Here is a 21,849-nt window from a genome sequence, read left to right as displayed (position 1 = left end):
AGTAAAATCCCAATGTACTGAGTCATGGGCATTTAAATAGGCACTTTCACCTGCCAATTCACTGAATAGTGATACAGTGGGAAGAAGGTTTACCTGCCAACATGACAATGACCCAAAGCACACAGAAAAAAATTACCACACAGTGGAAAAAAAGGTGAATGTCCTTGCATGGCCTAGTCAGGGCCCAGACCTAAACCCCATTAAAAAACTGTGGAATGACTTGAAGACTGGAGTCCACAAGCGGTCACCATCAAATTTAACTGAACTTGAGCAGTTCTGCAAAGAAGAGTGGGCAAATATTGCAAAGTCTAGATGTGCAAAGTTAGTAGAGACATATCCCAACAGAATAAAGGCTGTAATTAAGCAAAAGATGGTTCAACAAAATGCTGACACAAGGGGGTGATCCTTTTTCCAACTCAGTGATTCTGTTTTTGAATTTTAGAATTTTCTGGCACGTTGGTGTTATAACTTTCACTTGGATATTATAAGTTGCACTGAGTAAATCCAGCTGGATAAAACAAAAACTGTGTCTGTCTTCTTCTCAGGCTGCAAAGCAACAAAATATGATTATTTTAAAGGGGGGTGATTCTTTTCTATACTCACTGTAGCTCCCCCCTTCAGAAAGGTATAGTTGTCTCTCCAGCACTTCCTTGCTGGGTAGGATCTATTAACAGAGCCTATCTGCATGAATGAGGTCTTTGCACCCCCAAAGGATAGTGTTCAGACCTGATGATTGTCTGTTTAGGCTAGAGAACTGTCAAGCTGGCAATGGCTCTGATTGAATATGAAGTGCGGTGGGGGAGTCCTGATTATTAGGAGGTACTGTCTCTTTGCCCAGAAGCTCCTCATATTTTCTGTTGAATGCCTAAATAGAAATATTACAATCTATTTCTATAACAATATACTATATTACCTTTAATCCCACATTTCTCAATTATGTTTCTTGTATGGTTTTGGAAATTTATTAAGTAACGTTGTAACAACATATTGCATAACTTCCAGTCTGTGTCATTCAGGCTCTTCTTTGACCAGCTTTGCTTGAATTCAATCAACCTTGAATCATTGTAGGCTGCCAGCGCCTCAATGTCTTCCACCTCCAGGGAGCCCCAGAAGGTCATTACTCGATCACTTGAGAAATAGTAATTCTGAGCGGCTGTTATCATGATAGAGCCTGGGGAAAGAAAATTAAGTTATGTGAGAGTACAGCAGGGCTTTTTTTCTCAGAGAATAGGTGTAGGAAAACCCCCCCACCTTTTCTGAGTCACTTCTCAACTCCACCCTCTACCCACCCCTGAGCAACGTTCCTTGGTTTCATCCCCCACCCACCTCCCAGTACTGCCCCTTTTAGAGAATACAGAGCCAAGTATTATTTTGTGGTGCCAAGTAATGTGTATGGAATTTGTTAACGATAGCAAGAAAAGTAGTAAAATAGATCCCTCACAGCCAGCAGCAATAGACCACCCCCCCAGCAACAATGGATTTGGTCAAAAACAATACCCCCCCAGCAACAATGGACCCCCACAACAAAATACCACCCCAGAAGCAACAACAGATGCCGCCAGCATCAATAGACTCTCCTAACATAGTTAACACGCCTGAAAAGGTGCTGCAGGAATTAAACGCGTTTTATGAAGATTTGTATAAACCGGGTACATCTTATACATCTGAGGAGTTAGAACAATACTTAGGACAGATAGATTTCCCTAGATTAAACCAAGATCAGAGATGGCTCTTGGAGAATCCCCTTACAGTGGAAGAACTGCAGGAGGCGGTTGGATCTTTTCCTAACTGCAAAGCGCCCGGGGAAGACGGAATTCCCATAGAAATATATAAACAGTATCCTACTGAATTACTACCCCAGTTGCTTAAAGTCTTTAATAGAGCCCGGGAGGAAGGCCGCCTTCCAGGATCAATGTCAAGGGCCAATATTATTTTGTTACTCAAACCTGGTAAGGATCCAGTAGATCCAGGGGCGTATCGCCCGATTTCCCTGTTACAGAGTGACGTGAAAATATTAGCGAAAGCTCTGGCCATTAGATTAAATGGAGTTATTACTTCAATTGTCCATGGAGACCAAGCTGGTTTCATGCCCAATAAATCGACGGCAGTTAATTTGAGAAGACTATTCCTTAATATGCAATCCAAAGCAGACAATATGGGTTCCAGGGCCTTGCTGTCACTGGATGCCACTAAGGCATTTGACAGCATAGACTGGAATTATCTGTGGTCGGTCTTGCAGAGTTTTGGATTTGGCCCCCAGTTTGTTTCTTGGGTTAGGCTCCTTTATAGTCGACCGGAGGCCGCTGTGAGGGTTTCCGGCTATCTTTCCCCAAGCTTTGTGCTGAGGAGGGGTACAAGACAGGGATGTCCCCTGTCTCCTCTCCTCTTCGCGTTGCCTATTGAACCATTGGCGATCGGGATCAGGGCAAATCGGGGCATTACAGGCTTCTGTTATGGTGACATGCAGGAAAAAATTATGTTGTACGCCGATGACACCATGCTCCTACTCGGTGACACCGGCCCCTCCCTTCAGGAGGCCATGTCGACTATATCTAAATTTGGGAAGTTCTCTGGCCTGCATATAAATTGGTCAAAGTCTGCCCTTCTTTTATTAGATGGAGATGAATCACAGGAGGTATGCGCCATCCCGATTGTCACTACTTTCAAATACTTGGGGATCCAGATCACGTCCCAGCCCCGGGACTTCATACATTTAAATATATTTCCACTCCTGCAGCGCTTCAGAGACAAAATTAAGACCTGGAACTCTCTCTTAATGTCAGTAGCAGGTAGAGTAAACCTAGTGAAGATGATTCTCATGCCACAGTTACTTTATTTTCTACATAATACCCCTATGGTTATCCCCTTAAAAATATTTCACATAGTAAATGCCATTTTCCGAACCCTTATTTGGAAAAATGGTCCCGCCCGGATCAAATTAGAACATCTACAGAGACCCAAGGACTGTGGTGGATTGGCATTGTCCAACCCATGGCTGTACTACCTGGCCTCTCAACTGCAGCATCTGATTGGTACATTTGTCCCGTCACAAAACTCATCTCACAGGCTAATGATTCACACAGTGGGTAAGGGACCGATTCACATGGCTTTAGAGGCATTGGCCTTCACTAAACCACATAAAAAATACCCAATGTTCAGTCTGATTCAAAAGGTGTGGAATAAGACCAAATATCTCCAGAACGTAGATGGATATACGGAATATAGTCCCATTTGGCACAATGACACATATGGGGAACTAGCTAAATTACAATGCGGAGCTCTTTGGAAGCAGTTTGGAATCACTCATATAAAGCATATATTTAGGGAAGGCGTGTTGCGCACATTTTCTGACTTAAAAGAAGCGTATAATCTGCCAGCATCAATGTTATTCTACTATATGCAACTTAGACACACGGTACAGACACAGGGCCGCTCCTCGGAGTGGCACTTATCGCCAACCCCGGTCTTCAACCTTCTGGGGGATGCTGGCTCATCTAAGGGATTTATCTCCCAATGCTATGCCATCCTGTTGCAATCCGTGATGAGACGTCATCCCTTGAGGGTGAGAGAGAGGTGGGAGGCAGAGGTGGGACAGCTAGACGGGGATCAGTGGGAGGAGATCTTTCAGGCAGTGAACCAATGTTCACTTAATGTGTTACAAAAACTCACCCAACTATATATATTATTGAGAACATATTATACTCCGCACAGATTACATTTAATGAACAGGCTGACGGAACCAACATGTACTAGATGTAAACGTGAACATGGTGACCTGATACACATGCTGTGGAGATGTCCCAAGTTACACACGTATTGGGCAGGAGTGGTGCAAAATATTAACTCAATCTTTAATGTGAGTCTTCCACAGGACCCTAGAGCGTGTCTCTTGGGTGCTTTGGAGGAATACGAATGGGAAGGACACAACAGAGAAGCTGTGCATAGAGTACTTTTTCAGGCCAGAAGGCTGATTATGACTCACTGGAAGTCCGATAGGTCCCCGACTGTTAAGGAGTGGACTGAAAGTATTAACATGACTCTAAAAATGGAAAAGTTGATTTACCAACATAGAGGTAGCATGCCAAAATTTGAAAAAATATGGGGTCCATGGTTAGATGTACCGGGATTAGCACCTATGGAACTGGTATATGACAGGTTGTTAGGAATCAATGCCGGATGAGACATGGATAGAGGTTAACTGTGATTGGAACTAGCTTTTAGCTGTTATATTGGGATTGTTACTTGGCTATTGGATTATATGTTGCATAAGAGCTACTGTGTAATCCTGTTTACAATATTTGTAATGCTTTCCCTGCAAACTCAATAAAATCTTGTTGGATTAAAAAAAAAAAAAATCAATAGACTCTCCAGCAGCCAGCAACAATAGACCCCCCTTTGTCAATAGTAGATCTCTTCCACCAATAATCGACCCACAGCAACAATAGATCCCCCACCAGCAACAATAGACCTCCCAGCAACACTAGACCGTAACTCAAAAATAGATCTGCTCCAGCAACAATAGATTGCCCAGCAGCCAGCATTAATAGACCCTTCAGCCCACCCCGGCACCCCTTGCCATTACACACGGTACATTCAGTGCTGGAGGTGCCGGAACTGCGTTCCCCTGCGTTCCCACTGAAAAAAAGCCTTGGGAGTACAGTATGTCTCCCACATATATGACTGATGAATTAATTAAATGCAATCCTTGCCATTGTACTGCTAAATAACAACGTGGATTTAAATTGGTCACAACAAACCTTTATTTAACAACCATTAACAGTTCAATAAATACCAGTAAACAGGTAACATGTACCATCATATATAGATAGGCAAATGTTTCCAGGACAGATTCATTGGGTGTCCACTAGGGATGAGCTTCGAGTCGAACTCATGTTCGACTCGAACATTGGCTGTTCGCAAGTTCACCGAACAGCGAACAATTTGGGGTGTTCGCGGCAAATTCGAATGCCGCGGAACACCCTTTAAAAGTCTATGGGAGAAATCAAAAGTGCTAATTTTAAAGGCTAATATGCAAGTTATTGTCATAAAAAGTGTTTGGGGACCTGGGTCCTGCCCCAGGGGACATGGATCAATGCAAAAAAAAGTTTTAAAAACGGCCGTTTTTTCAGGAGCAGTGATTTTAATAATGCTTAAAGTCAATCAATAAAAGTGTAATATCCCTTTAAATTTCGTACCTGGGGGGTGTCTATAGTGTGCCTGTAAAGGGGCGCATGTTTCCTGTGTTTAGAACAGTCTGACAGCAAAATGACATTTTGAAGGAAAAAACTCATTTAAAACTACTCGCGGCTATTGCATTGCCGACAATACACATAGAAGTTCATTGATAAAAACGGCATGGGAATTCCCCAAAGGGGAACCCCGAACCAAAATTAAAAAAAAAAAATGACGTGGGAGTCCCCCTAAATTCCATACCAGGCCCTTCAGGTCTGGTATGGATATTAAGGGGAACCCCGGCCAAAATTAAAAAAAAAAAATGACATGGGGTTCCCCCTAAATTCCATACCAGACCCTTCAGGTCTGGTATGGATTTTAAGGGGAACCCCGCGCCAAAAAAAAAAAAAAAAAACGGCGTGGGGTCCCCCCAAAAATCCATACCAGACCCTTATCCGAGCACGCAACCTGGCAGGCCGCAGGAAAAGAGGGGGGGACGAGAGTGCGGCCCCCCCTCCCTCCTGAACCGTACCAGGCCACATGCCCTCAACATTGGGAGGGTGCTTTGGGGTAGCCCCCCAAAACACCTTGTCCCCATGTTGATGAGGACAAGGGCCTCATCCCCACAACCCTGGCCGGTGGTTGTGGGGGTCTGCGGGCGGAGGGCTTATCGGAATCTGGAAGCCCCCTTTAACAAGGTGACCCCCAGATCCCGGCCCCCCCCCCTGTGTGAAATGGTAAGGGGGTACATAAGTACCCCTACCATTTCACGAAAAAAGTGTCAAAAATGTTAAAAATGACAAGAGACAGTTTTTGACAATTCCTTTATTTAAATGCTTCTTCTTTCTTCTATCTTCCTTCATCTTCTGGTTCTTCTGGCTCTTCTGGTTCTTCCTCCGGCGTTCTCGTCCAGCATCTCCTCCGCGGCGTCTTCTATCTTCTTCTCCTCGGGCCGCTCCGCACCCATGGCATGGGGGGGAGGCTCCCGCTCTTCTCTTCTTCTTTTCTTCTCTTCTTCTCTTCTTCTTTTCTTCTTTTCTTCTCCGGGCCGCTCCGCAATCCATGCTGGCATGGAGGGAGGCTCCCGCTGTGTGACGGCGCTCCTCGTCTGACAGTTCTTAAATAACGGGGGGCGGGGCCACCCGGTGACCCCGCCCCCCTCTGACGCACGGTGACTTGACGGGACTTCCCTGTGACGTCACGGGGAATGCCACAGGGAAGTCCCGTCAAGTCACCGTGCGTCAGAGGGGGGCGGGGTCACCGGGTGGCCCCGCCCCCCCGTTATTTAAGAACTGTCAGACGAGGAGCGCCGTCACACAGCGGGAGCCTCCCTCCATGCCAGCATGGATAGCGGAGCGGCCCGGAGAAGAAAATGAAGAAGAGAAGAAGAGAAGAAAAGAAGAAGAGAAGAGCGGGAGCCTCCCCCCCATGCCATGGGTGCGGAGCGGCCCGAGGAGAAGAAGACAGAAGACGCCGCGGAGGAGATGCTGGACGAGAACGCCGGAGGAAGAACCAGAAGAGCCAGAAGAACCAGAAGAACCAGAAGATGAAGGAAGATAGAAGAAAGAAGAAGCATTTAAATAAAGGAATTGTCAAAAACTGTCTCTTGTCATTTTTAACATTTTTGACACTTTCTTCGTGAAATGGTAGGGGTACTTATGTACCCCCTTACCATTTCACACAGGGGGGGGCCGGGATCTGGGGGTCACCTTGTTAAAGGGGGCTTCCAGATTCCGATAAGCCCCCCGCCCGCAGACCCCCACAACCACCGGCCAGGGTTGTGGGGATGAGGCCCTTGTCCTCATCAACATGGGGACAAGGTGTTTTGGGGGGCTACCCCAAAGCACCCTCCCAATGTTGAGGGCATGTGGCCTGGTACGGTTCAGGAGGGAGGGGGGGCCGCACTCTCGTCCCCCCCTCTTTTCCTGCGGCCTGCCAGGTTGCGTGCTCGGATAAGGGTCTGGTATGGATTTTTGGGGGGACCCCACGCCGTTTTTTTTTTTTTTTTTTTTGGCGCGGGGTTCCCCTTAAAATCCATACCAGACCTGAAGGGTCTGGTATGGAATTTAGGGGGAACCCCACGTCATTTTTTTTTTTAAATTTTGGCCGGGGTTCCCCTTAATATCCATACCAGACCTGAAGGGCCTGGTATGGAATTTAGGAGGACTCCCACGTCATTTTTTTTTTTAAATTTTGGTTCGGGGTTCCCCTTTGGGGAATTCCCATGCCGTTTTTATCAATGAACTTCTATGTGTATTGTCGGCAATGCAATAGCCGCGAGTAGTTTTAAATGAGTTTTTTCCTTCAAAATGTCATTTTGCTGTCAGACTGTTCTAAACACAGGAAACATGCGCCCCTTTACAGGCATACTATAGACACCCCCCAGGTACGAAATTTAAAGGGATATTACACTTTTATTGTTTGACTTTAAGCATTATTAAAATCACTGCTCCTGAAAAAACGGCCGTTTTTAAAACTTTTTTTTGCATTGATCCATGTCCCCTGGGGCAGGACCCAGGTCCCCAAACACTTTTTATGACAATAACTTTCATATAAGCCTTTAAAATTAGCACTTTTGATTATTCATGTTCGTGTCCCATAGACTTTAACGGTGTTCGCATGTTCGAACGAACTTTTTTCCTGTTCGCATGTTCTGGTGCGAACCGAACAGGGGGGTGTTCGGCTCATCCCTAGTGTCCACTAACAAATGTCCTAACCAAGCACCATCCATGTCCCCAGCTGCACCTCAATGCCTCAAGGACTGTTCTGAATTGAGTATATAAACTGTCCGCTTCCAATGGACCCTGCTAGAACCAACAGCAACCCCAAAAGGGAAGCAGAACACCACCAGATGAGCCCCTAGTTTGTGACAATTTCCAAGACCCCAAAAGAACCCTAACAAATAAAAGCCCTTAAAGACCCCTTAAGCTGCCATGACGAAAAACAACAGCTACATCACAATCTGCTGATTATCCAATGAGGGTGGGTGGGCAGTACAACTTCTCTTTGCAGCTATTCTTACCAGAATGACCTCCCAGTACAACCAGTGTCCCAACTTCTGAGCCTTTGATATTTAAAAGCCCCAGGATGCTAATGTGGAAATTTGCCAGACCAAATCTGAAATAATTGCATTGCAGATGAGTTTAACAATTTTTAGAGTGTTATTGTCCTCTTCAACTGTGTCCACAATGTTTTCAGCTAAAGGAAAATAAGAAATTTAGGGAAAGGCAAAGCACTGAAAGTAAGCACTTTAAATACTAGATGTTTCTGAATTTTGACATGCAATCTTTGTTGGTTGACAGGGTTTCTGTAAGCTAATAAATGAATTTTCCTTAAAGTGACCCTTTTACCACAGGGCAATTATTTAAAAAAAAATAGGGCATCTGCATAGGAGGTGTTTATATACTTAGCTTCAATAAGATGCAAGATGTATACAACAGTATACATCTTGCATAGGGCAACCTACATATTGGAGAAAATGCTTCTGCTCCGATCTCCACCTGCTGCAAGTATTCTACCCTTCTAGGTGTGTAGAATACTTGTTCCCCCTCCGGCTGCTGTGGTTCCTTCCATTGGCTCAAATGTCACTACAGGATTTATGAGCTGGTGGGAGAAACCACAGCAGCTGGTGGGGGAGCAAGTATTCAACTCATCTGAGGGTTGAATACTTGCAGTGGCTGGGAAGAGAAGTGGAGGCTTTTCAATACATAAGCCAGGGGAAAGGTATATGAACACTTTTTTTTTTTTTTGCAGATATCCTATTTTTTTTAAATGACCCTGTGGGTTGATTTACTAAAACTGGAGCAGCTGTGCTTGGTAGCCAATCAGCTTCTAACTTCAGCTTGTTCAATTAGGCTTTGACAAAAAAAAAAAAAACTGGATTCTGATTGGTTTCTATGCAGAGCTGCACCATATTTTGCACTCTCTAGATTTTGTTTTAGTTCAGGGATATGCAATTACCGGACCTCTAGCTGTTGCAGAACTACAAGTCCCATGAGGCATAGCAAGACTCTGCAAGCCACAAGCATGACACCCAGAGGCAGAGGGATGATGGGACTTGTAGTTTTGCAGCAGCTGTAGGTCCGCTAATTGCATATCCCTGTTTTAGTTAATCAACCCCTGAGTGTCACATAAGTGAAAGAAAACCAGTGCAGGTGTGTGAGCGTATGCATAACTCTGAACATACCTCTGTGTATAGGGAAAATGCTAGATGTGCAATAATGAGTAGGTGCAAACATTAGCGTGCATTGCTATTGGCTATAAACTGAAGAAATGCAGAACGAAGTTGTTAATTGGATTTCAGCTTTCTCCAGCTTACTTTAAACTTGATTTGCTGATTTTGTCTTACCATCTATAACCCAGCTTGCCTCCAGACCTGCCTCTGGACTGTTGCCTCTTTTTTGTGACCATGGCCTATTGTGACCAGCTGTTTCTCAATTTGGCTTGTTTCTACGTCCTTGCCTCCTGATCTGGTACTATGCTGCTTGGCTGTTCCTCAGTTTGTGCTTTTGTCTTCTGTGTGAATCGGTAACGGGGTACAAATGTACCCCTACCATTTCACAAAAAATACATAACATAACATTACGTAACCGAGTGACCGCGCCCCCCTCTGACGCTACGGGAAAGCCATAGGGATATCCCCTTACATCAGAGGGGGATGGGGTCACCCGGCGATGACATTGTGTGGCTCCGCCCTCACTTATAAAAGAACTGTCACCTGAGAGGCCCGTCATTACGGTGGGTGCCTCCCATGGAGGCAGATTGTAGGCGGTTTGTGGCTTTTTATTTCTTTTTCGGTCCATCGGAGCACGAGAAGAAGACTCCGTGGGACAGTTTTATTTTTTAATTTTTTTAATAAAGGACTTTTCCCAAGGCGTGTAGTGTCTTTTTTTTTACTATTTTCACACATGTTTTGTGAAATGGTAGGGGTACATTTGTACCCCAGGGGGGGCGTGATCTGGGGGTCCCCTTGTTAAAGGGGGCTTCCAGATTTCGATAAGCCCCCCACCCGCAGACCCCCACAACCACCGGGCAAGGGTTGTGGGGATGAGGCCCTTCTCCCCATCAACATGTGGACAAGGTGCTTTGGGGGCCTACCTCAAAGCACCCTCCCAATGTTGAGGGCATGTGGCCTGGTACAGTTCAGGAGGGGGGGCACTCTCTCGTCCCCCCTCTTTTCCTGCAGCCTGCCAGGTTGCATGCTCGGATAAGGGTCTGGTATGGATTTTTGGGGGGACCCCACGCCATTTTTTTTAAATTTTGGCATGGGGTTTCCTCTTAAAATCCATACCAGACCTGAAGGGTCTAATATGGATTTTGAGGGGGACCCCCACGCCATTTTTTTTTTATTTTGGCGTGGGGTTCCCCTTAATATCTATACCAGATCTGAAGGGCCTGGTATGGAATTTAGGGGGACCCCACGCAGTTTTTAAAAAAAAATTTGGTTTGGGGTTCCCCTGTGGGGAAGTTCCATGCCGTTTTTATCAATGAACTTTTATGTGTATTGCCGGACCGACAATTCATTATAGCCGGCACTAGCTCTAGCACTTTTAAATTACTTTTTTTCCCAACAATTCATTATAGCCGGCACTAGCTCTAGCACTTTTAAATGACTTTTTTTTCCTGACAATTCATTATAGCCGGCGCTAGCTCTAGCACTTTTAAATTACTTTTTTTCCCTTTAGAAATGTCATTTTGCTGTCAGACTGTTGTAAACACGGGAAACATGCGCCCCTTTACAGGCATACTATAGACACCCCCCTGGTACGAAATTTAAAGGAATATTACACTTTTATTGTTTCACTTTAAGCATTATTAAAATCACTGCTCCCGAAAAAACGGCCGTTTTTAAAACTTCTTTTTGCATTGATACATGTCCCCTGGGGCAGGACCCGGGTCCCAAAAAACTTTTTATGACAATACCATGCATATAAGCCTTTAAAATTAGAACTTTTGATTTCTGCCATAGACTTTTAAATTTGCCACGAACACCCCAAATTGTTCGCTGTTCGGCGAACGGGCGAACAGCCAATGTTCGAGTCGAACTCATGTTCGACCTGAACATAAAGCCCATCCCTAGTGCTTAAGCCCACTTACTGTGACAAAGTATCCCATGATTAGTGGGTCCTACACTATCCATAGAATGGGGGATCCTGCTTCTCTGAACCATAGGAGCCATACACTCCTCTATATGGGAGAACTAAAGGTCTCCAGCCATGACACAGGTAAAGAGAGGCACTGAAGAGTGAGTGGGGTGCTCCAGCCCAAAAGGATTTGGTCAGAATCCATACAATAGACAAACAAGATATTTGGGGGGCACACCCTAAAAGATGCATTAAAGATGGTGCAGCCATAAGACCATACAACAGAACAAAATATTACAGTGCACACATGCAAAAAAGACATTTACCTGACACAGGTGAACCTTTAGTTCTCCCATATAGAGGAGTGTATGGTTCCCATGGTTCAGAGAAGCAGGATCTCCCATTCTATGGATAGCTTAGGGCCCACTAATCATGGGGTACTTTGTCGCAGTAAGTGTGCTTAGGCACCATATAGCAATATGATGTGACCAAATCCCCATATTTTTTTATAATGTTTTTTGAAAATGTCTAGGTGTTTTAAATAGCCTTGCAGGAGGTAAATGTCTTTTTTGTATGTGTGCGCTGTAATATTTTGTTCTGAACTGTAGTGACAGGGTCACTTTAAATTGTAAACTCCACTTTTGTTAAGAAAAAAAATAATCCCCTCTGAGCTATCAATGTTTGTTTATTAAAATCTTAAGAAAATGCTGTATGTTGTGCAGAGGTGGCTCTCTAATTAGGCGAAACAGGTGGTGGCCTCAGGCCTCGCAGTCATAGGGGCCTCGCACAGCTGGATTGTTTACCTAATTAGAGAGCCGCCTCTTCCAGCAGCAGAGGTATCCGCCACAGTCCTGAGTCCCCTCTGCGAGTGAGACGTGTGATCGGAGCTCACGTACATCTCCGGATCATAGACAGGGAGGGAGAGCCGCTCAGTAGAGCCTGTTCTGACAGATCTCCCCCCTCCCCCTGCTGCCCGCACAGCCAGACAGAAGAGGAGAGAGAGCTTCTGCTCCTCCTCCTCCCGCCCTCTCCTCCTGTGTCTGCCCCGCCCACTCTCCTCGGCAGTGTTCTCTGCTCTGCCTCAGAGAAGGGGATGTGTGGGTGGGAAGATTCAAGCTGAAGCCCAGCAAACAGAAAAGGAAAAGGGGAGTCTGATCCATCCATCCATCTATCCAGGCCCTCCTGCCTCCCAGTGAGTACACTGATGTAGGGGATGCTCTTCCTTCCCTTCTTCCCCCACCCCCTTCTCTTTCTTTCTTTCCTTCCATCTTTCTTTCTTTCTTTCTTTCCTTCCATCTTTCTTTCTTTCTTTCTTTCCTTCCATCTTTCTTTCTTTCTTTCTTTCTTTCTTTCTTTCTTTCTTTCTTTCTTTCTTTCCATCTTTCCTTCCATCTTTCTTTCTTTCTTTCTTTCTTTCTTTCTTTCTTTCTTTCTTTCTTTCTTTCTTTCTTTCTTTCTTTCTTTCTTTCTTTCTTTCTTTCTTTCTTTCCTTCCATCCATCTTTCTCTCTCTTTCTTTCTTTGTTTCTTTCTTTCTTTCTTTCTTTCTTTCTTTCTTTCTTTCTTTCTTTCTTTCTTTCTTTCTTTCCTTCCATCTTTCTCTCTCTTTCTTCCTCTTTCTTTCTTTCCATCCATCTTTCTCTTTCTTTCTTTCTTTCCTTCCATCTTTCTCTTTCTTTCTTTCTTTCCTTCCATCTTTCTCTTTCTTTCTTTCTTTCCTTCCATCTTTCTTTCTCTTTCTTTCTTTCCTTCCATCTTTCTTTCTTTCCTTCCATCTTTCTTTCTCTTTCTTTCCTTCCATCTTTCTTTCTCTCTCTTTCTTCCTCTTTCTTTCTTTCCATCCATCTTTCTCTTTCTTTCTTTCTTTCCTTCCATCTTTCTCTTTCTTTCTTTCCTTCCATCTTTCTCTTTCTTTCCTTCCATCCATCTTTCTCTTTCTTTCCTTCCATCCATCTTTCTTTCTCTCTTTTTCTCTTTCCTTCCTTCCTTCTCCACCCATCCCCCTTTATTTCTCTCTTTGTGACAGCCTACCAGAATAGGTAGGATCTGTGAGAGCAGCTTCCCTGTGCAGCTCTGCTTGAGGAAAATATATCTTTATTATGCCCACTTACCTACCCCCTTGTAATTTCCACTCCCCTATACTGTACACTCCTAATACAGTTCATTTTCATCCCTTGAATTATTTTTTCCCATTATGGGAGTGAGTGGGGCCTCATGTCTAAGTTTTGCCTAAGGCCTCACAAAGTCTAGAGCCACCTCTGATGTTGTGTGCAGATTAACCTGAATGGTTAATAATCAGCTGATGCACTTGCATGGTTCTAGCGAGGAAAGTTAGATTGACTCCTTGGGATTATCCAACCAAAAATCTATTTTTTGTTGCAGAGGATGCCTAAAATTTAACGTGTATCACATAAACAGAAAATTCAATTTTTGGGGTCGTTCTGTACACCAGTGGTTACAAAATGCCTCCAGGTTGCCATATTACATTGAATTTTACTGAAAATTACTGCTGCAGATTGAAAAGGAAAGGGAATTTTTAACCAGTTCAGCCCCGGAAGGATTTACCCCCTTCCTGACCAGAGCATTTTTTGCGATTCGGCACTGCAACTTTAGCTGACAATTGCGCAGTCGTGCGACATTGTGCCCAAACAAAATTGACATCCTTTTTTTCCCACAAATAGAGCTTTCTTTTGGTGGTATTTGATCACCTCTGTGGTTTTTACTATTTGCGCTATAAACAAAAAAGGAGCGACAATTTTGAAAAAAAAGCAATATTTTTTACTTTTTGCTATAAAAATTTCCCCCAAAAATATATAAAAAAAGCAAATTTCTTCCACAGTTTAGGCCGATATGTATTCTTCTATATATTTTTGGTAAAAAAAAAAAAAAATCGCAATAAGTGTATATTGATGGGTTTGCGCAAAAGTTATAGCGTCTACAAGATAGGGGATAGATTTATAGCATTTTTATTATTTTTTTTTTTTACTAGCAATGGCGGCAATTTTTATTGGGACTGCGACATTATGGCGGACACATCCGACATTTTTGACACTATTTTGAGACCATTGTCATTTATACAGCGATCAGAACTACAAATAGCCACAGATTACTGTATAAATGACGCTGGCAGGGAAGGGGTTAAACACTAGGGGGCGATCAAGGGGTTAAGTGTATCCTAGGGAGTGATTCTAACTGTGGGGGGGATGGGCCCACTACAACATGACAGAGATCACTGCTCTGGATGACAGGTAGCAGTAGATCCCTATCATGTTGCTAGGCAGAACAGGGAAATGCCTTGTTTACATAGGCATCTCCCCGCTCTGCCTCTCCTCTCCGCAATCGCGGGCCGCCAGCGAACATCGAGTTCGCAGGACCTGTGGGCACGCTCCCGCGGCGGGCACGGGCGATAGGCGGCAAATTTAAAAGGACGTACAGGTATGCCCATTTGCCTGTCTGTGCTATTCTGCCAACGTATATGTGTGTGCAGCGGTCGGCAAGTGGTTAATAACATTCATTTACAATGTGGCTTGTGTAGCAATTGTATGTGTTATATTATTATTTTTTGCTATTTTTTTTCCCATAAAAGTGGAGTTACTCTTTAACTTCGGAGGTTAATTTTTCATATACAGTATTTCTAAAGCATCTCACTTGGCACACTTCCACTTGTACAGTATTATTTTGGAGCTGCAATCTCTAGCTCACATTAGAACTAAGGGGGAACTGAAACTCCATCTTACTTCCTATATTTGTCTTTTATGTCAACATACTGTATAGGATTTAATGGAGCAAACAGAAGCAAAATCTAGGATTAACTGTTTCCAGACCACCCCACGCATATATACTGTGGCAGGGCGGCCATTCAGTGCAAAATCACGTACCTGTACATAATTTCTTTCTTGGGGTCGGGGGCGCGCATGCGATAATTTCCGAGGCAGACAGAACGGCGGTGTCTGCCTATGTAAACAAGGCAGATCGCCATTCTGTCAGAGGGGAAGATGGAGATCTTGTGTTTCTGCTAAGCAGGAACACAGATCTCTGTCTTCCCCCAGTCAAAGCATCCCCCCCACACAGTTAGAAATCACTCCCTAGGAGCACATTTAACCCTTTGATGTTAAACCCAGAGATGTTAACCCCTTCCCTGTCACTGTCATTAGTACAGTGACAGTGCATTTTTTTAGCACTGATCACAGTATTATTGTCACTGGTCCCCAAAAAGTGCCACTTAGTGTCCGATTTGTCCGCCGCAATGTCGCAGTCCCGTTAAAAATTGCTGATAGCCGCCATTACTAGTAAAAAATAAAAATAAAAAAATTAAAATTCCATAAAACTATCCCATAGTTTGTAGACAGTATAACTTTTGCGCAAACCAATTAATATACACTTATTGGGATTTTGTTTATCAAAAACATGTAGCAGAATACATATTGGCCTAAATTGATGAAGAAATTAGATTTTTTAAAAAATTTTATTGGATATGGTTTATAGCAAAAAGTAAAAAATATTGTTTTTTCTTTAAAATTGCCGGTCTTTTTTGTTTAATACACAAAAAATAAAAACCACAGAGGTGATCGCACTGATATCAACAATGAGGCATAATTTCCCTCCACTGACACCAATAAAGGGACACAATTCCTCCCAATGACACCAATGATGGGGCACTAGTCCTCCCAATGACACCAACTATGGGGCTTAATTCCCTCCACTGACACCAATAAAGGGACACAATTCCTCCCAGTGACACCATGGGGCACTAATCCTCCCAAAAATAACAATGATGGGACATAATTCCCCCCCACTGACACCAATGAAGGGACACAATTCTTTCCAATGACACCAACGATAGGGGAACTAGTCTTCCCAACGACACCAACGATGGGGCATAATTCCTCCCAGTGACACTAACAATGGGGCACAATTCCTCCCCATGACACCAACGATGGGGCACAATTACTCTCACTGAAACCAACGATGAGGCATTATTTTTTCCACTGACATCGGGATCTTTTCTACTGCCAACAAAAAACAGGAAATCGCCCCAGGACTTTAAATGAGGTGAATGCAGTTAGCCAACAATTGACAGAGTAAATGCAGTCTCAAAATTTATTGAAATAATCATGCAAACAAACATGAATCATAGCCAAGCCACTGAAATTATACATACAGTAGAAAATGTCATTACACGTATCATGGTATAAAATGTAAATTGCAGAGTACACAGGCATAAAAAGTATCCCAACGCATTTCGCAAGACCATGCTCGCTTCATCAGGGGTAGATGCATGTGTAATACATCAAAGGCTGGATCAGACTACCAATTGCTTGATACCCAGAGGCGGCAGTAATGAGCGTCCAGCTCGGGAGCTGGGAAGGCAGAGGAAAAACCAACCCAACAGAGCACAAACGGGGGCAGACATGGCCGGGGTGGGGGAATGTGTCACCCAATTTCCCCTCAATATCCATTAATAATGTCAACTTGAATGAAGTAAACTGCTGCATGTGAGTGAAACAGGAAACAGGGTTGATTTTTCCTTTGCCGACTCAGCTCCCGAGCCGGACGCTCATTACTGCCACCTCTGGGTATCAAGCAATTGGTAGTCTGATCCAGCCTTTGATGTATTACACACACATCTACCCCTGATGAAGCGAGCATGGTCTTGTGAAATGAGTTGGGATACTTTTTATGCATGTGTACTCTGCAATCTACATTTTATATTATGCTACGTGTAATGACATTTTCTACTGTATGTATCATTTCAGTGGCTTGGCTATGATTCATGTTTGTTTGCATGATTATTTCAATAAATTTTGAGACTGCATTTACTCTGTCAATTGTTGGCTAACCGCATTCACCTTATTTAAAGTCCCGGGGCAATTTCCTGTTTTTTGTTGCATATATTGGGATGAAGGTGGTTTGCGGGTGACACCAGGCCTTTTTCCTTTTTTGTCTTTTCTACTCCCAAAGGCCAGAGTCCGGCCCCCCTAAAGTCTGTAGAAACTGGCCCTTTGTTTAGAAAGTTTGGAGACCCTTGCTCTAGAATCTTGCAGTCTCACATTCATTGCAGGGTGGTACCTTTGACATGTTGATGTATTTGAGGATAAAAGTTGCAAAGCATCATAAATATATTTTGCATTAATATAGAACAGATCTATGGTATTTTCTTACCTGCAGCTGTAATGCTCAGTAGTAAGAGAAGGGAGAACATAAAGGATGGGATAAGAACCTTCATCTCTCTTCTTCAAAATGCCTTCGAGAAATAAAGAAATCTTTCAAAATATTGTAGTAGCAGGAAATGGGCTTCAACGTATTCATGCAGAAAACAGAAATCTTGTTCTGATTGTACTGTGGAGAAGGAGGAAGTACCAATTTAGAAGTGCCCAGATCTTGTGATTTAATTGTAAACACCCAGCTGGCTACTCGGTAGGTGTCTATTGCTATACACATACATGAGGGTCAGGTGAAAGACCTCTCATGCTTTAGAGCAGGGGTGGGCAACCTTTGAGAGATGGGAATCTACCTGAACAACATAAAGAGAGAAAAAGATCAGTGGCGTTCGGCACTTCTTTTTTATTTTTTTTAAGACATTAACTAGCAAGGCTTAACTAAATAGTAAGGAAAATTATAACTATAAAATATATAATAAAACAAATGTCACAGTAAAAATATAAACTTAGCCTACCTTAAAAGTGGATGGTGTAAGTAGGGCAGTTGACAGTGGCAGTAGGACAGTAGATGGTGTCAGCAGAGTGATTGACAGTGTCTGTAGGGCAGTGGCTGGTGTCAGTAGGCCAGTTGACGGTGTCAGTAGGGCAGTGGGTGGTGTCAATAGGGCAGTGGCTGGTGTTAGTAAGGCAGGTGACAGTGGCAGTAGGGCAATAGCTGGTGTCAGTAGGGCAGTGGCTGGTGCCAGTAAGGCAGTGGATGGTGTCAGTAGGGTAGTGGCTGGTGTCAGTAAGGCAGTGGATGGTGTCAGTAGGGCAGTGGATGCTGTCAGTAAGGCAGTGGATGGTGTCAGTAAGGCAGTGGATGGTGTCAGTAAGGCAGTGGATGGGGTCAGTAGGGCAGTGGATGCTGTCAGTAAGGCAGTGGATGATGTCATTAGGGAAGTGGATGGTGTCAGTAGGGCAGTGGCTGGTGTCAGTAAGGCAGTGGATGGTGTCAGTAAGGCAGTGGATGGTGTCAGTAGGGCAGTGGCTGGTGTCAGAACAGAAGCGGGACACATCACAGCTCTGGACAGAGGGCGGTAGCCGGAGATGCCGGAGATAACTTTCCATATTAACAAGCTGGTGATTGTTTGCTAGGACCGCCTAACAACCAATCACCTACCGGTTAACTAGAAAAGTTAACTTGGCCCGCCCACGGTTCTGAGCTGTGCTGCCTCCCATTTTCTGCTGTACTCCCTGTGAGGAAAGATAACCGCAGTGGATGAGGCTGAAGGAACATCTGGTGCCAAGGTGCGGAGGTCGGAAAAGCAGAGTTGTGTTAACAATCTACCCGTCACCCACGGGCGGTCGTCGGGTGAGTCGATCACTATCGACGGGTTGCAGACCCCGCTCTAGAGTTTATCTAAACCTAAGAACAAAATTTACATATATGACAGTTTACAAGTTTTGTGAAGGCTGCATTCTTTTTCCGTTTTTAAACCTAGGAACATGTTCAGAAAGCACAGAACATACTTGTTGCTCTTGTCATAAATGCCATGTCCTTCTCACTTTCTATGAGCTTAACAGAAAGCATAAAATAATGTTATCTGCCTTCCTAAAACACTAAAGTTGGCCAAACATTATACCATTTTCTTGTTCAACTTCCTTTGGATTTACCATCAACTATGTAGTGCAAGGGCCTGCCTGATTGCATACAAATTGAAAGTGTTTAGGTTTGGCCTCATATTATATGATTCTAGTAAATCTAAGGCCGGCCTTACAGTGTGGATTTCTTTACTGCAGCCACGGGTTGCAGGAAAGAAATTTGCACGATTCCCCCATCAACACAGACAGTGCTAACAGATAGGGATGAACCGAACACCCCCTTGTTCGGTTTGCACCAGAACATGCGAACAGGAAAAAAGTTTGTTCGAACACGCGAACACCGTTAAAGTCTATGGGACACGAACATGAATAATCCAAAGTTCTAATTTTAAAGGCTTGTATGCAAGTTATTGTCAGAAAAAGTGTTTGGGGACCTGGGTCCTGCCCCAGGGGACATGGATCAATGCAAAAAAAAGTTTTAAAAACGGCCGTTTTTTCAGGAGCAGTGATTTTAATAATGCTTAAAGTCAAACAATAAAAGTGTAATATCCCTTTAAATTTCGTACCTGGGGGGTGTCTATAGTATGCCTGTAAAAGGGCGCATGTTTCCCGTGCTTAGAACAGTCTGACAGCAAAATGACATTTTGAAGGAAAAAACCCATTTAAAACTACTGGCGGCTATTAATGAATTGCCGGTCCGACAATACACATAGAAGTTCATTGATAAAAACGGCATGGGAATTCCCCACAGGGGAACCCCGAACCAAAATTTAAAAAAAAAATGACATGGGGGTCCCCCTAAATTCCATACCTGGCCCTTTAGGTCTGGTACGGATTTTAAGGGGAACCTCGCGCCAAAAACCCCCCAAAAAATGGCATTGGGTCCCCCCAAAAATCCATACCAGACCCTTATCCGAGCACGCAACCTGGCAGGCCACAGGAAAAGAGGGGGGGACAAGAGAGCGCCCCCCCTCCTGAACCGTACCAGGCCACATGCCCTCAACATTGGGAGGGTGCTTTGGGGTAGCCCCCCAAAACACCTTGTCCCCATGTTGATGAGGAAAAGGGCCTCATCCCCACAACCCTGGCCGGTGGTTGTGGGGGTCTGTGGGCGGGGGGCTTATCGGAATCTGGAAGCCCCCTTTAACAAGGGGACCCCCAGATCCCGGCCCTCCCCCCTGTGTGAAATGGTAAGGGGGTACCCCTAACATTTCACTAAAAAACTGTCAAAAATATTAAAAATGACAAGAGACAGTTTTTGACAATTCCTTTATTTAAATGCTTCTTCTATCTTCCTTTATCTTCTTCTTCTGGTTCTTCTGGCTCTTCTGGTTCTTCCTCCGGCGTTCTCATCCAGCATCTCCTCCGCGGCGTCTTCTATCTTCTTCTCCTCTGGCCGCTCCGCACCCATGGCATGGGGGGAGGCTCCCGCTCTTCTCTTCATCTTCTTCTCTTCTTCTCTTCTTCATTTTCTTCTCCGGGCCGCTCCGCATCCATGCTGGCATGGAGGGAGGCTCCCGCTGTGTGACGGCGTCTCCTCGTCTGATGGTTCTTAAATAACGGGGGGCGGGTCCACCCGGTGACTGACTCACGGGGAATGCCACAGGGAAGTCCTGTCATGTCCCGTGCGTCAGAGGGGGGCGGGGTCACCGGGTGACCCCGCCCCCCGTTATTTAAGAACCGTCAGACGAGGAGACGCCGTCACACAGCGGGAGCCTCCCTCCATGCCAGCATGGATGCGGAGCAGCCCGGAGAAGAAAATGAAGAAGAGAAGAAGAGAAGAAAAGAAGAAGATGAAGAAGATGAAGAGAAGAGCGGGAGCCTCCCCCCATGTCATGGGTGCGGAGCGGCCCGAGGAGAAGAAGATAGAAGACGCCGCGGAGGAGGTGCTGGACAAGAACGCCGGAGGAAGAACCAGAAGAAGATGAAGGAAGATAGAAGAAAGAAGAAGCATTTAAATAAAGGAATTGTCAAAAACTGTCTCTTGTCATTTTTAAAATTTTTGACAGTTTTTTAGTGAAATGGTAGGGGTAAGTACCCCCTTACCATTTCACACAGGGGGGGGCGGGATCTGGGGGTCCCCTTGTTAAAGGGGGCTTCCAGATTCCGATAAGCCCCCCGCCCGCAGACCCCCACAACCACCGGCCAGGGTTGTGGGGATGAGGCCCTTGTCCTCATCAACATGGGGACAGGGTGTTTTGGGGGCTACCCCAAAGCACCCTCCCAATGTTGAGGGCATGTGGCCTGGTATGGTTCAGGAGTGGGGGGGCGCACTCTCATCCCCCCTCTTTTCCTGCGGCCTGCCAGGTTGCGTGCTCGGATAAGGGTCTGGTATGGATTCTTGGGGGGACCCCACGCTGTTTTTTTTTTTTTTTGGCGCAGGGTTCCCCTTAAAATCCATACCAGACCTGAAGGGTTTGGTATGGAATTTAGGGGGACCCCCACGTCATTTTTAAAAAAAATTTTGGACAGGGTTCCCCTTAATATCCATACCAAACCTGAAGGGCCTGGTATGGAATTTAGGGGGACCCCCACGTCATTTTTTTTTTTTTAATTTTGGTTCGGGGTTCCCCTGTGAGGAATTCCCATGCCGTTTTTTATCAATGAACTTCTAAGTGTATTGTCGGACCGGCAATTCATTAATAGCCGCGAGTAGTTTTAAATGGGTTTTTTCCTTCGAAATGTCATTTTGCTGTCAGACTGTTCTAAACATGGGAAACATGTGCCCCTTTACAGGCATACTATAGACACCCTCCAGCTACGAAATTTAAAGGGATATTACACTTTTATTGTTTGACTTTAAGCATTATTAAAATCACTGCTTCTGAAAAAACGGCCGTTTTTAAAACT

The 21,849-nt window shown here is 44.6% G+C and overlaps 1 protein-coding gene across 4 annotated transcripts in view; it reads right to left on the bottom strand.

Annotated features, from left to right (window-relative positions):
• LOC141107553 (antigen-presenting glycoprotein CD1d-like) overlaps positions 1-17,590 on the bottom strand; it is a 114,274-nt gene extending 96,684 nt beyond the window's left edge. For 2 of the 4 annotated variants that reach the window (XM_073598373.1, XM_073598375.1), the window contains exons 1-2: positions 17,417-17,590; positions 914-1,171 (exon numbers count right to left, since the gene is read on the bottom strand). In XM_073598373.1, coding sequence (XP_073454474.1) covers positions 914-1,171; positions 17,417-17,480 — 322 coding nt within the window. In that variant the 5' untranslated portion in view covers positions 17,481-17,590. The remainder of the gene's footprint in view (positions 1-913; positions 1,172-17,416) is intronic. The other 2 variants (XM_073598374.1, XM_073598372.1) reach the window with 1 other exon arrangement.
• Positions 17,591-21,849: the final 4,259 nt, after the last annotated feature.

Source organism: Aquarana catesbeiana, linkage group LG09 (genome assembly GCF_042186555.1).
Source record: "Aquarana catesbeiana isolate 2022-GZ linkage group LG09, ASM4218655v1, whole genome shotgun sequence".
NCBI classification, from domain to species: Eukaryota; Metazoa; Chordata; class Amphibia; order Anura; family Ranidae; genus Aquarana; species Aquarana catesbeiana.
This window is presented reverse-complemented; position numbering and strand designations above follow the sequence as displayed.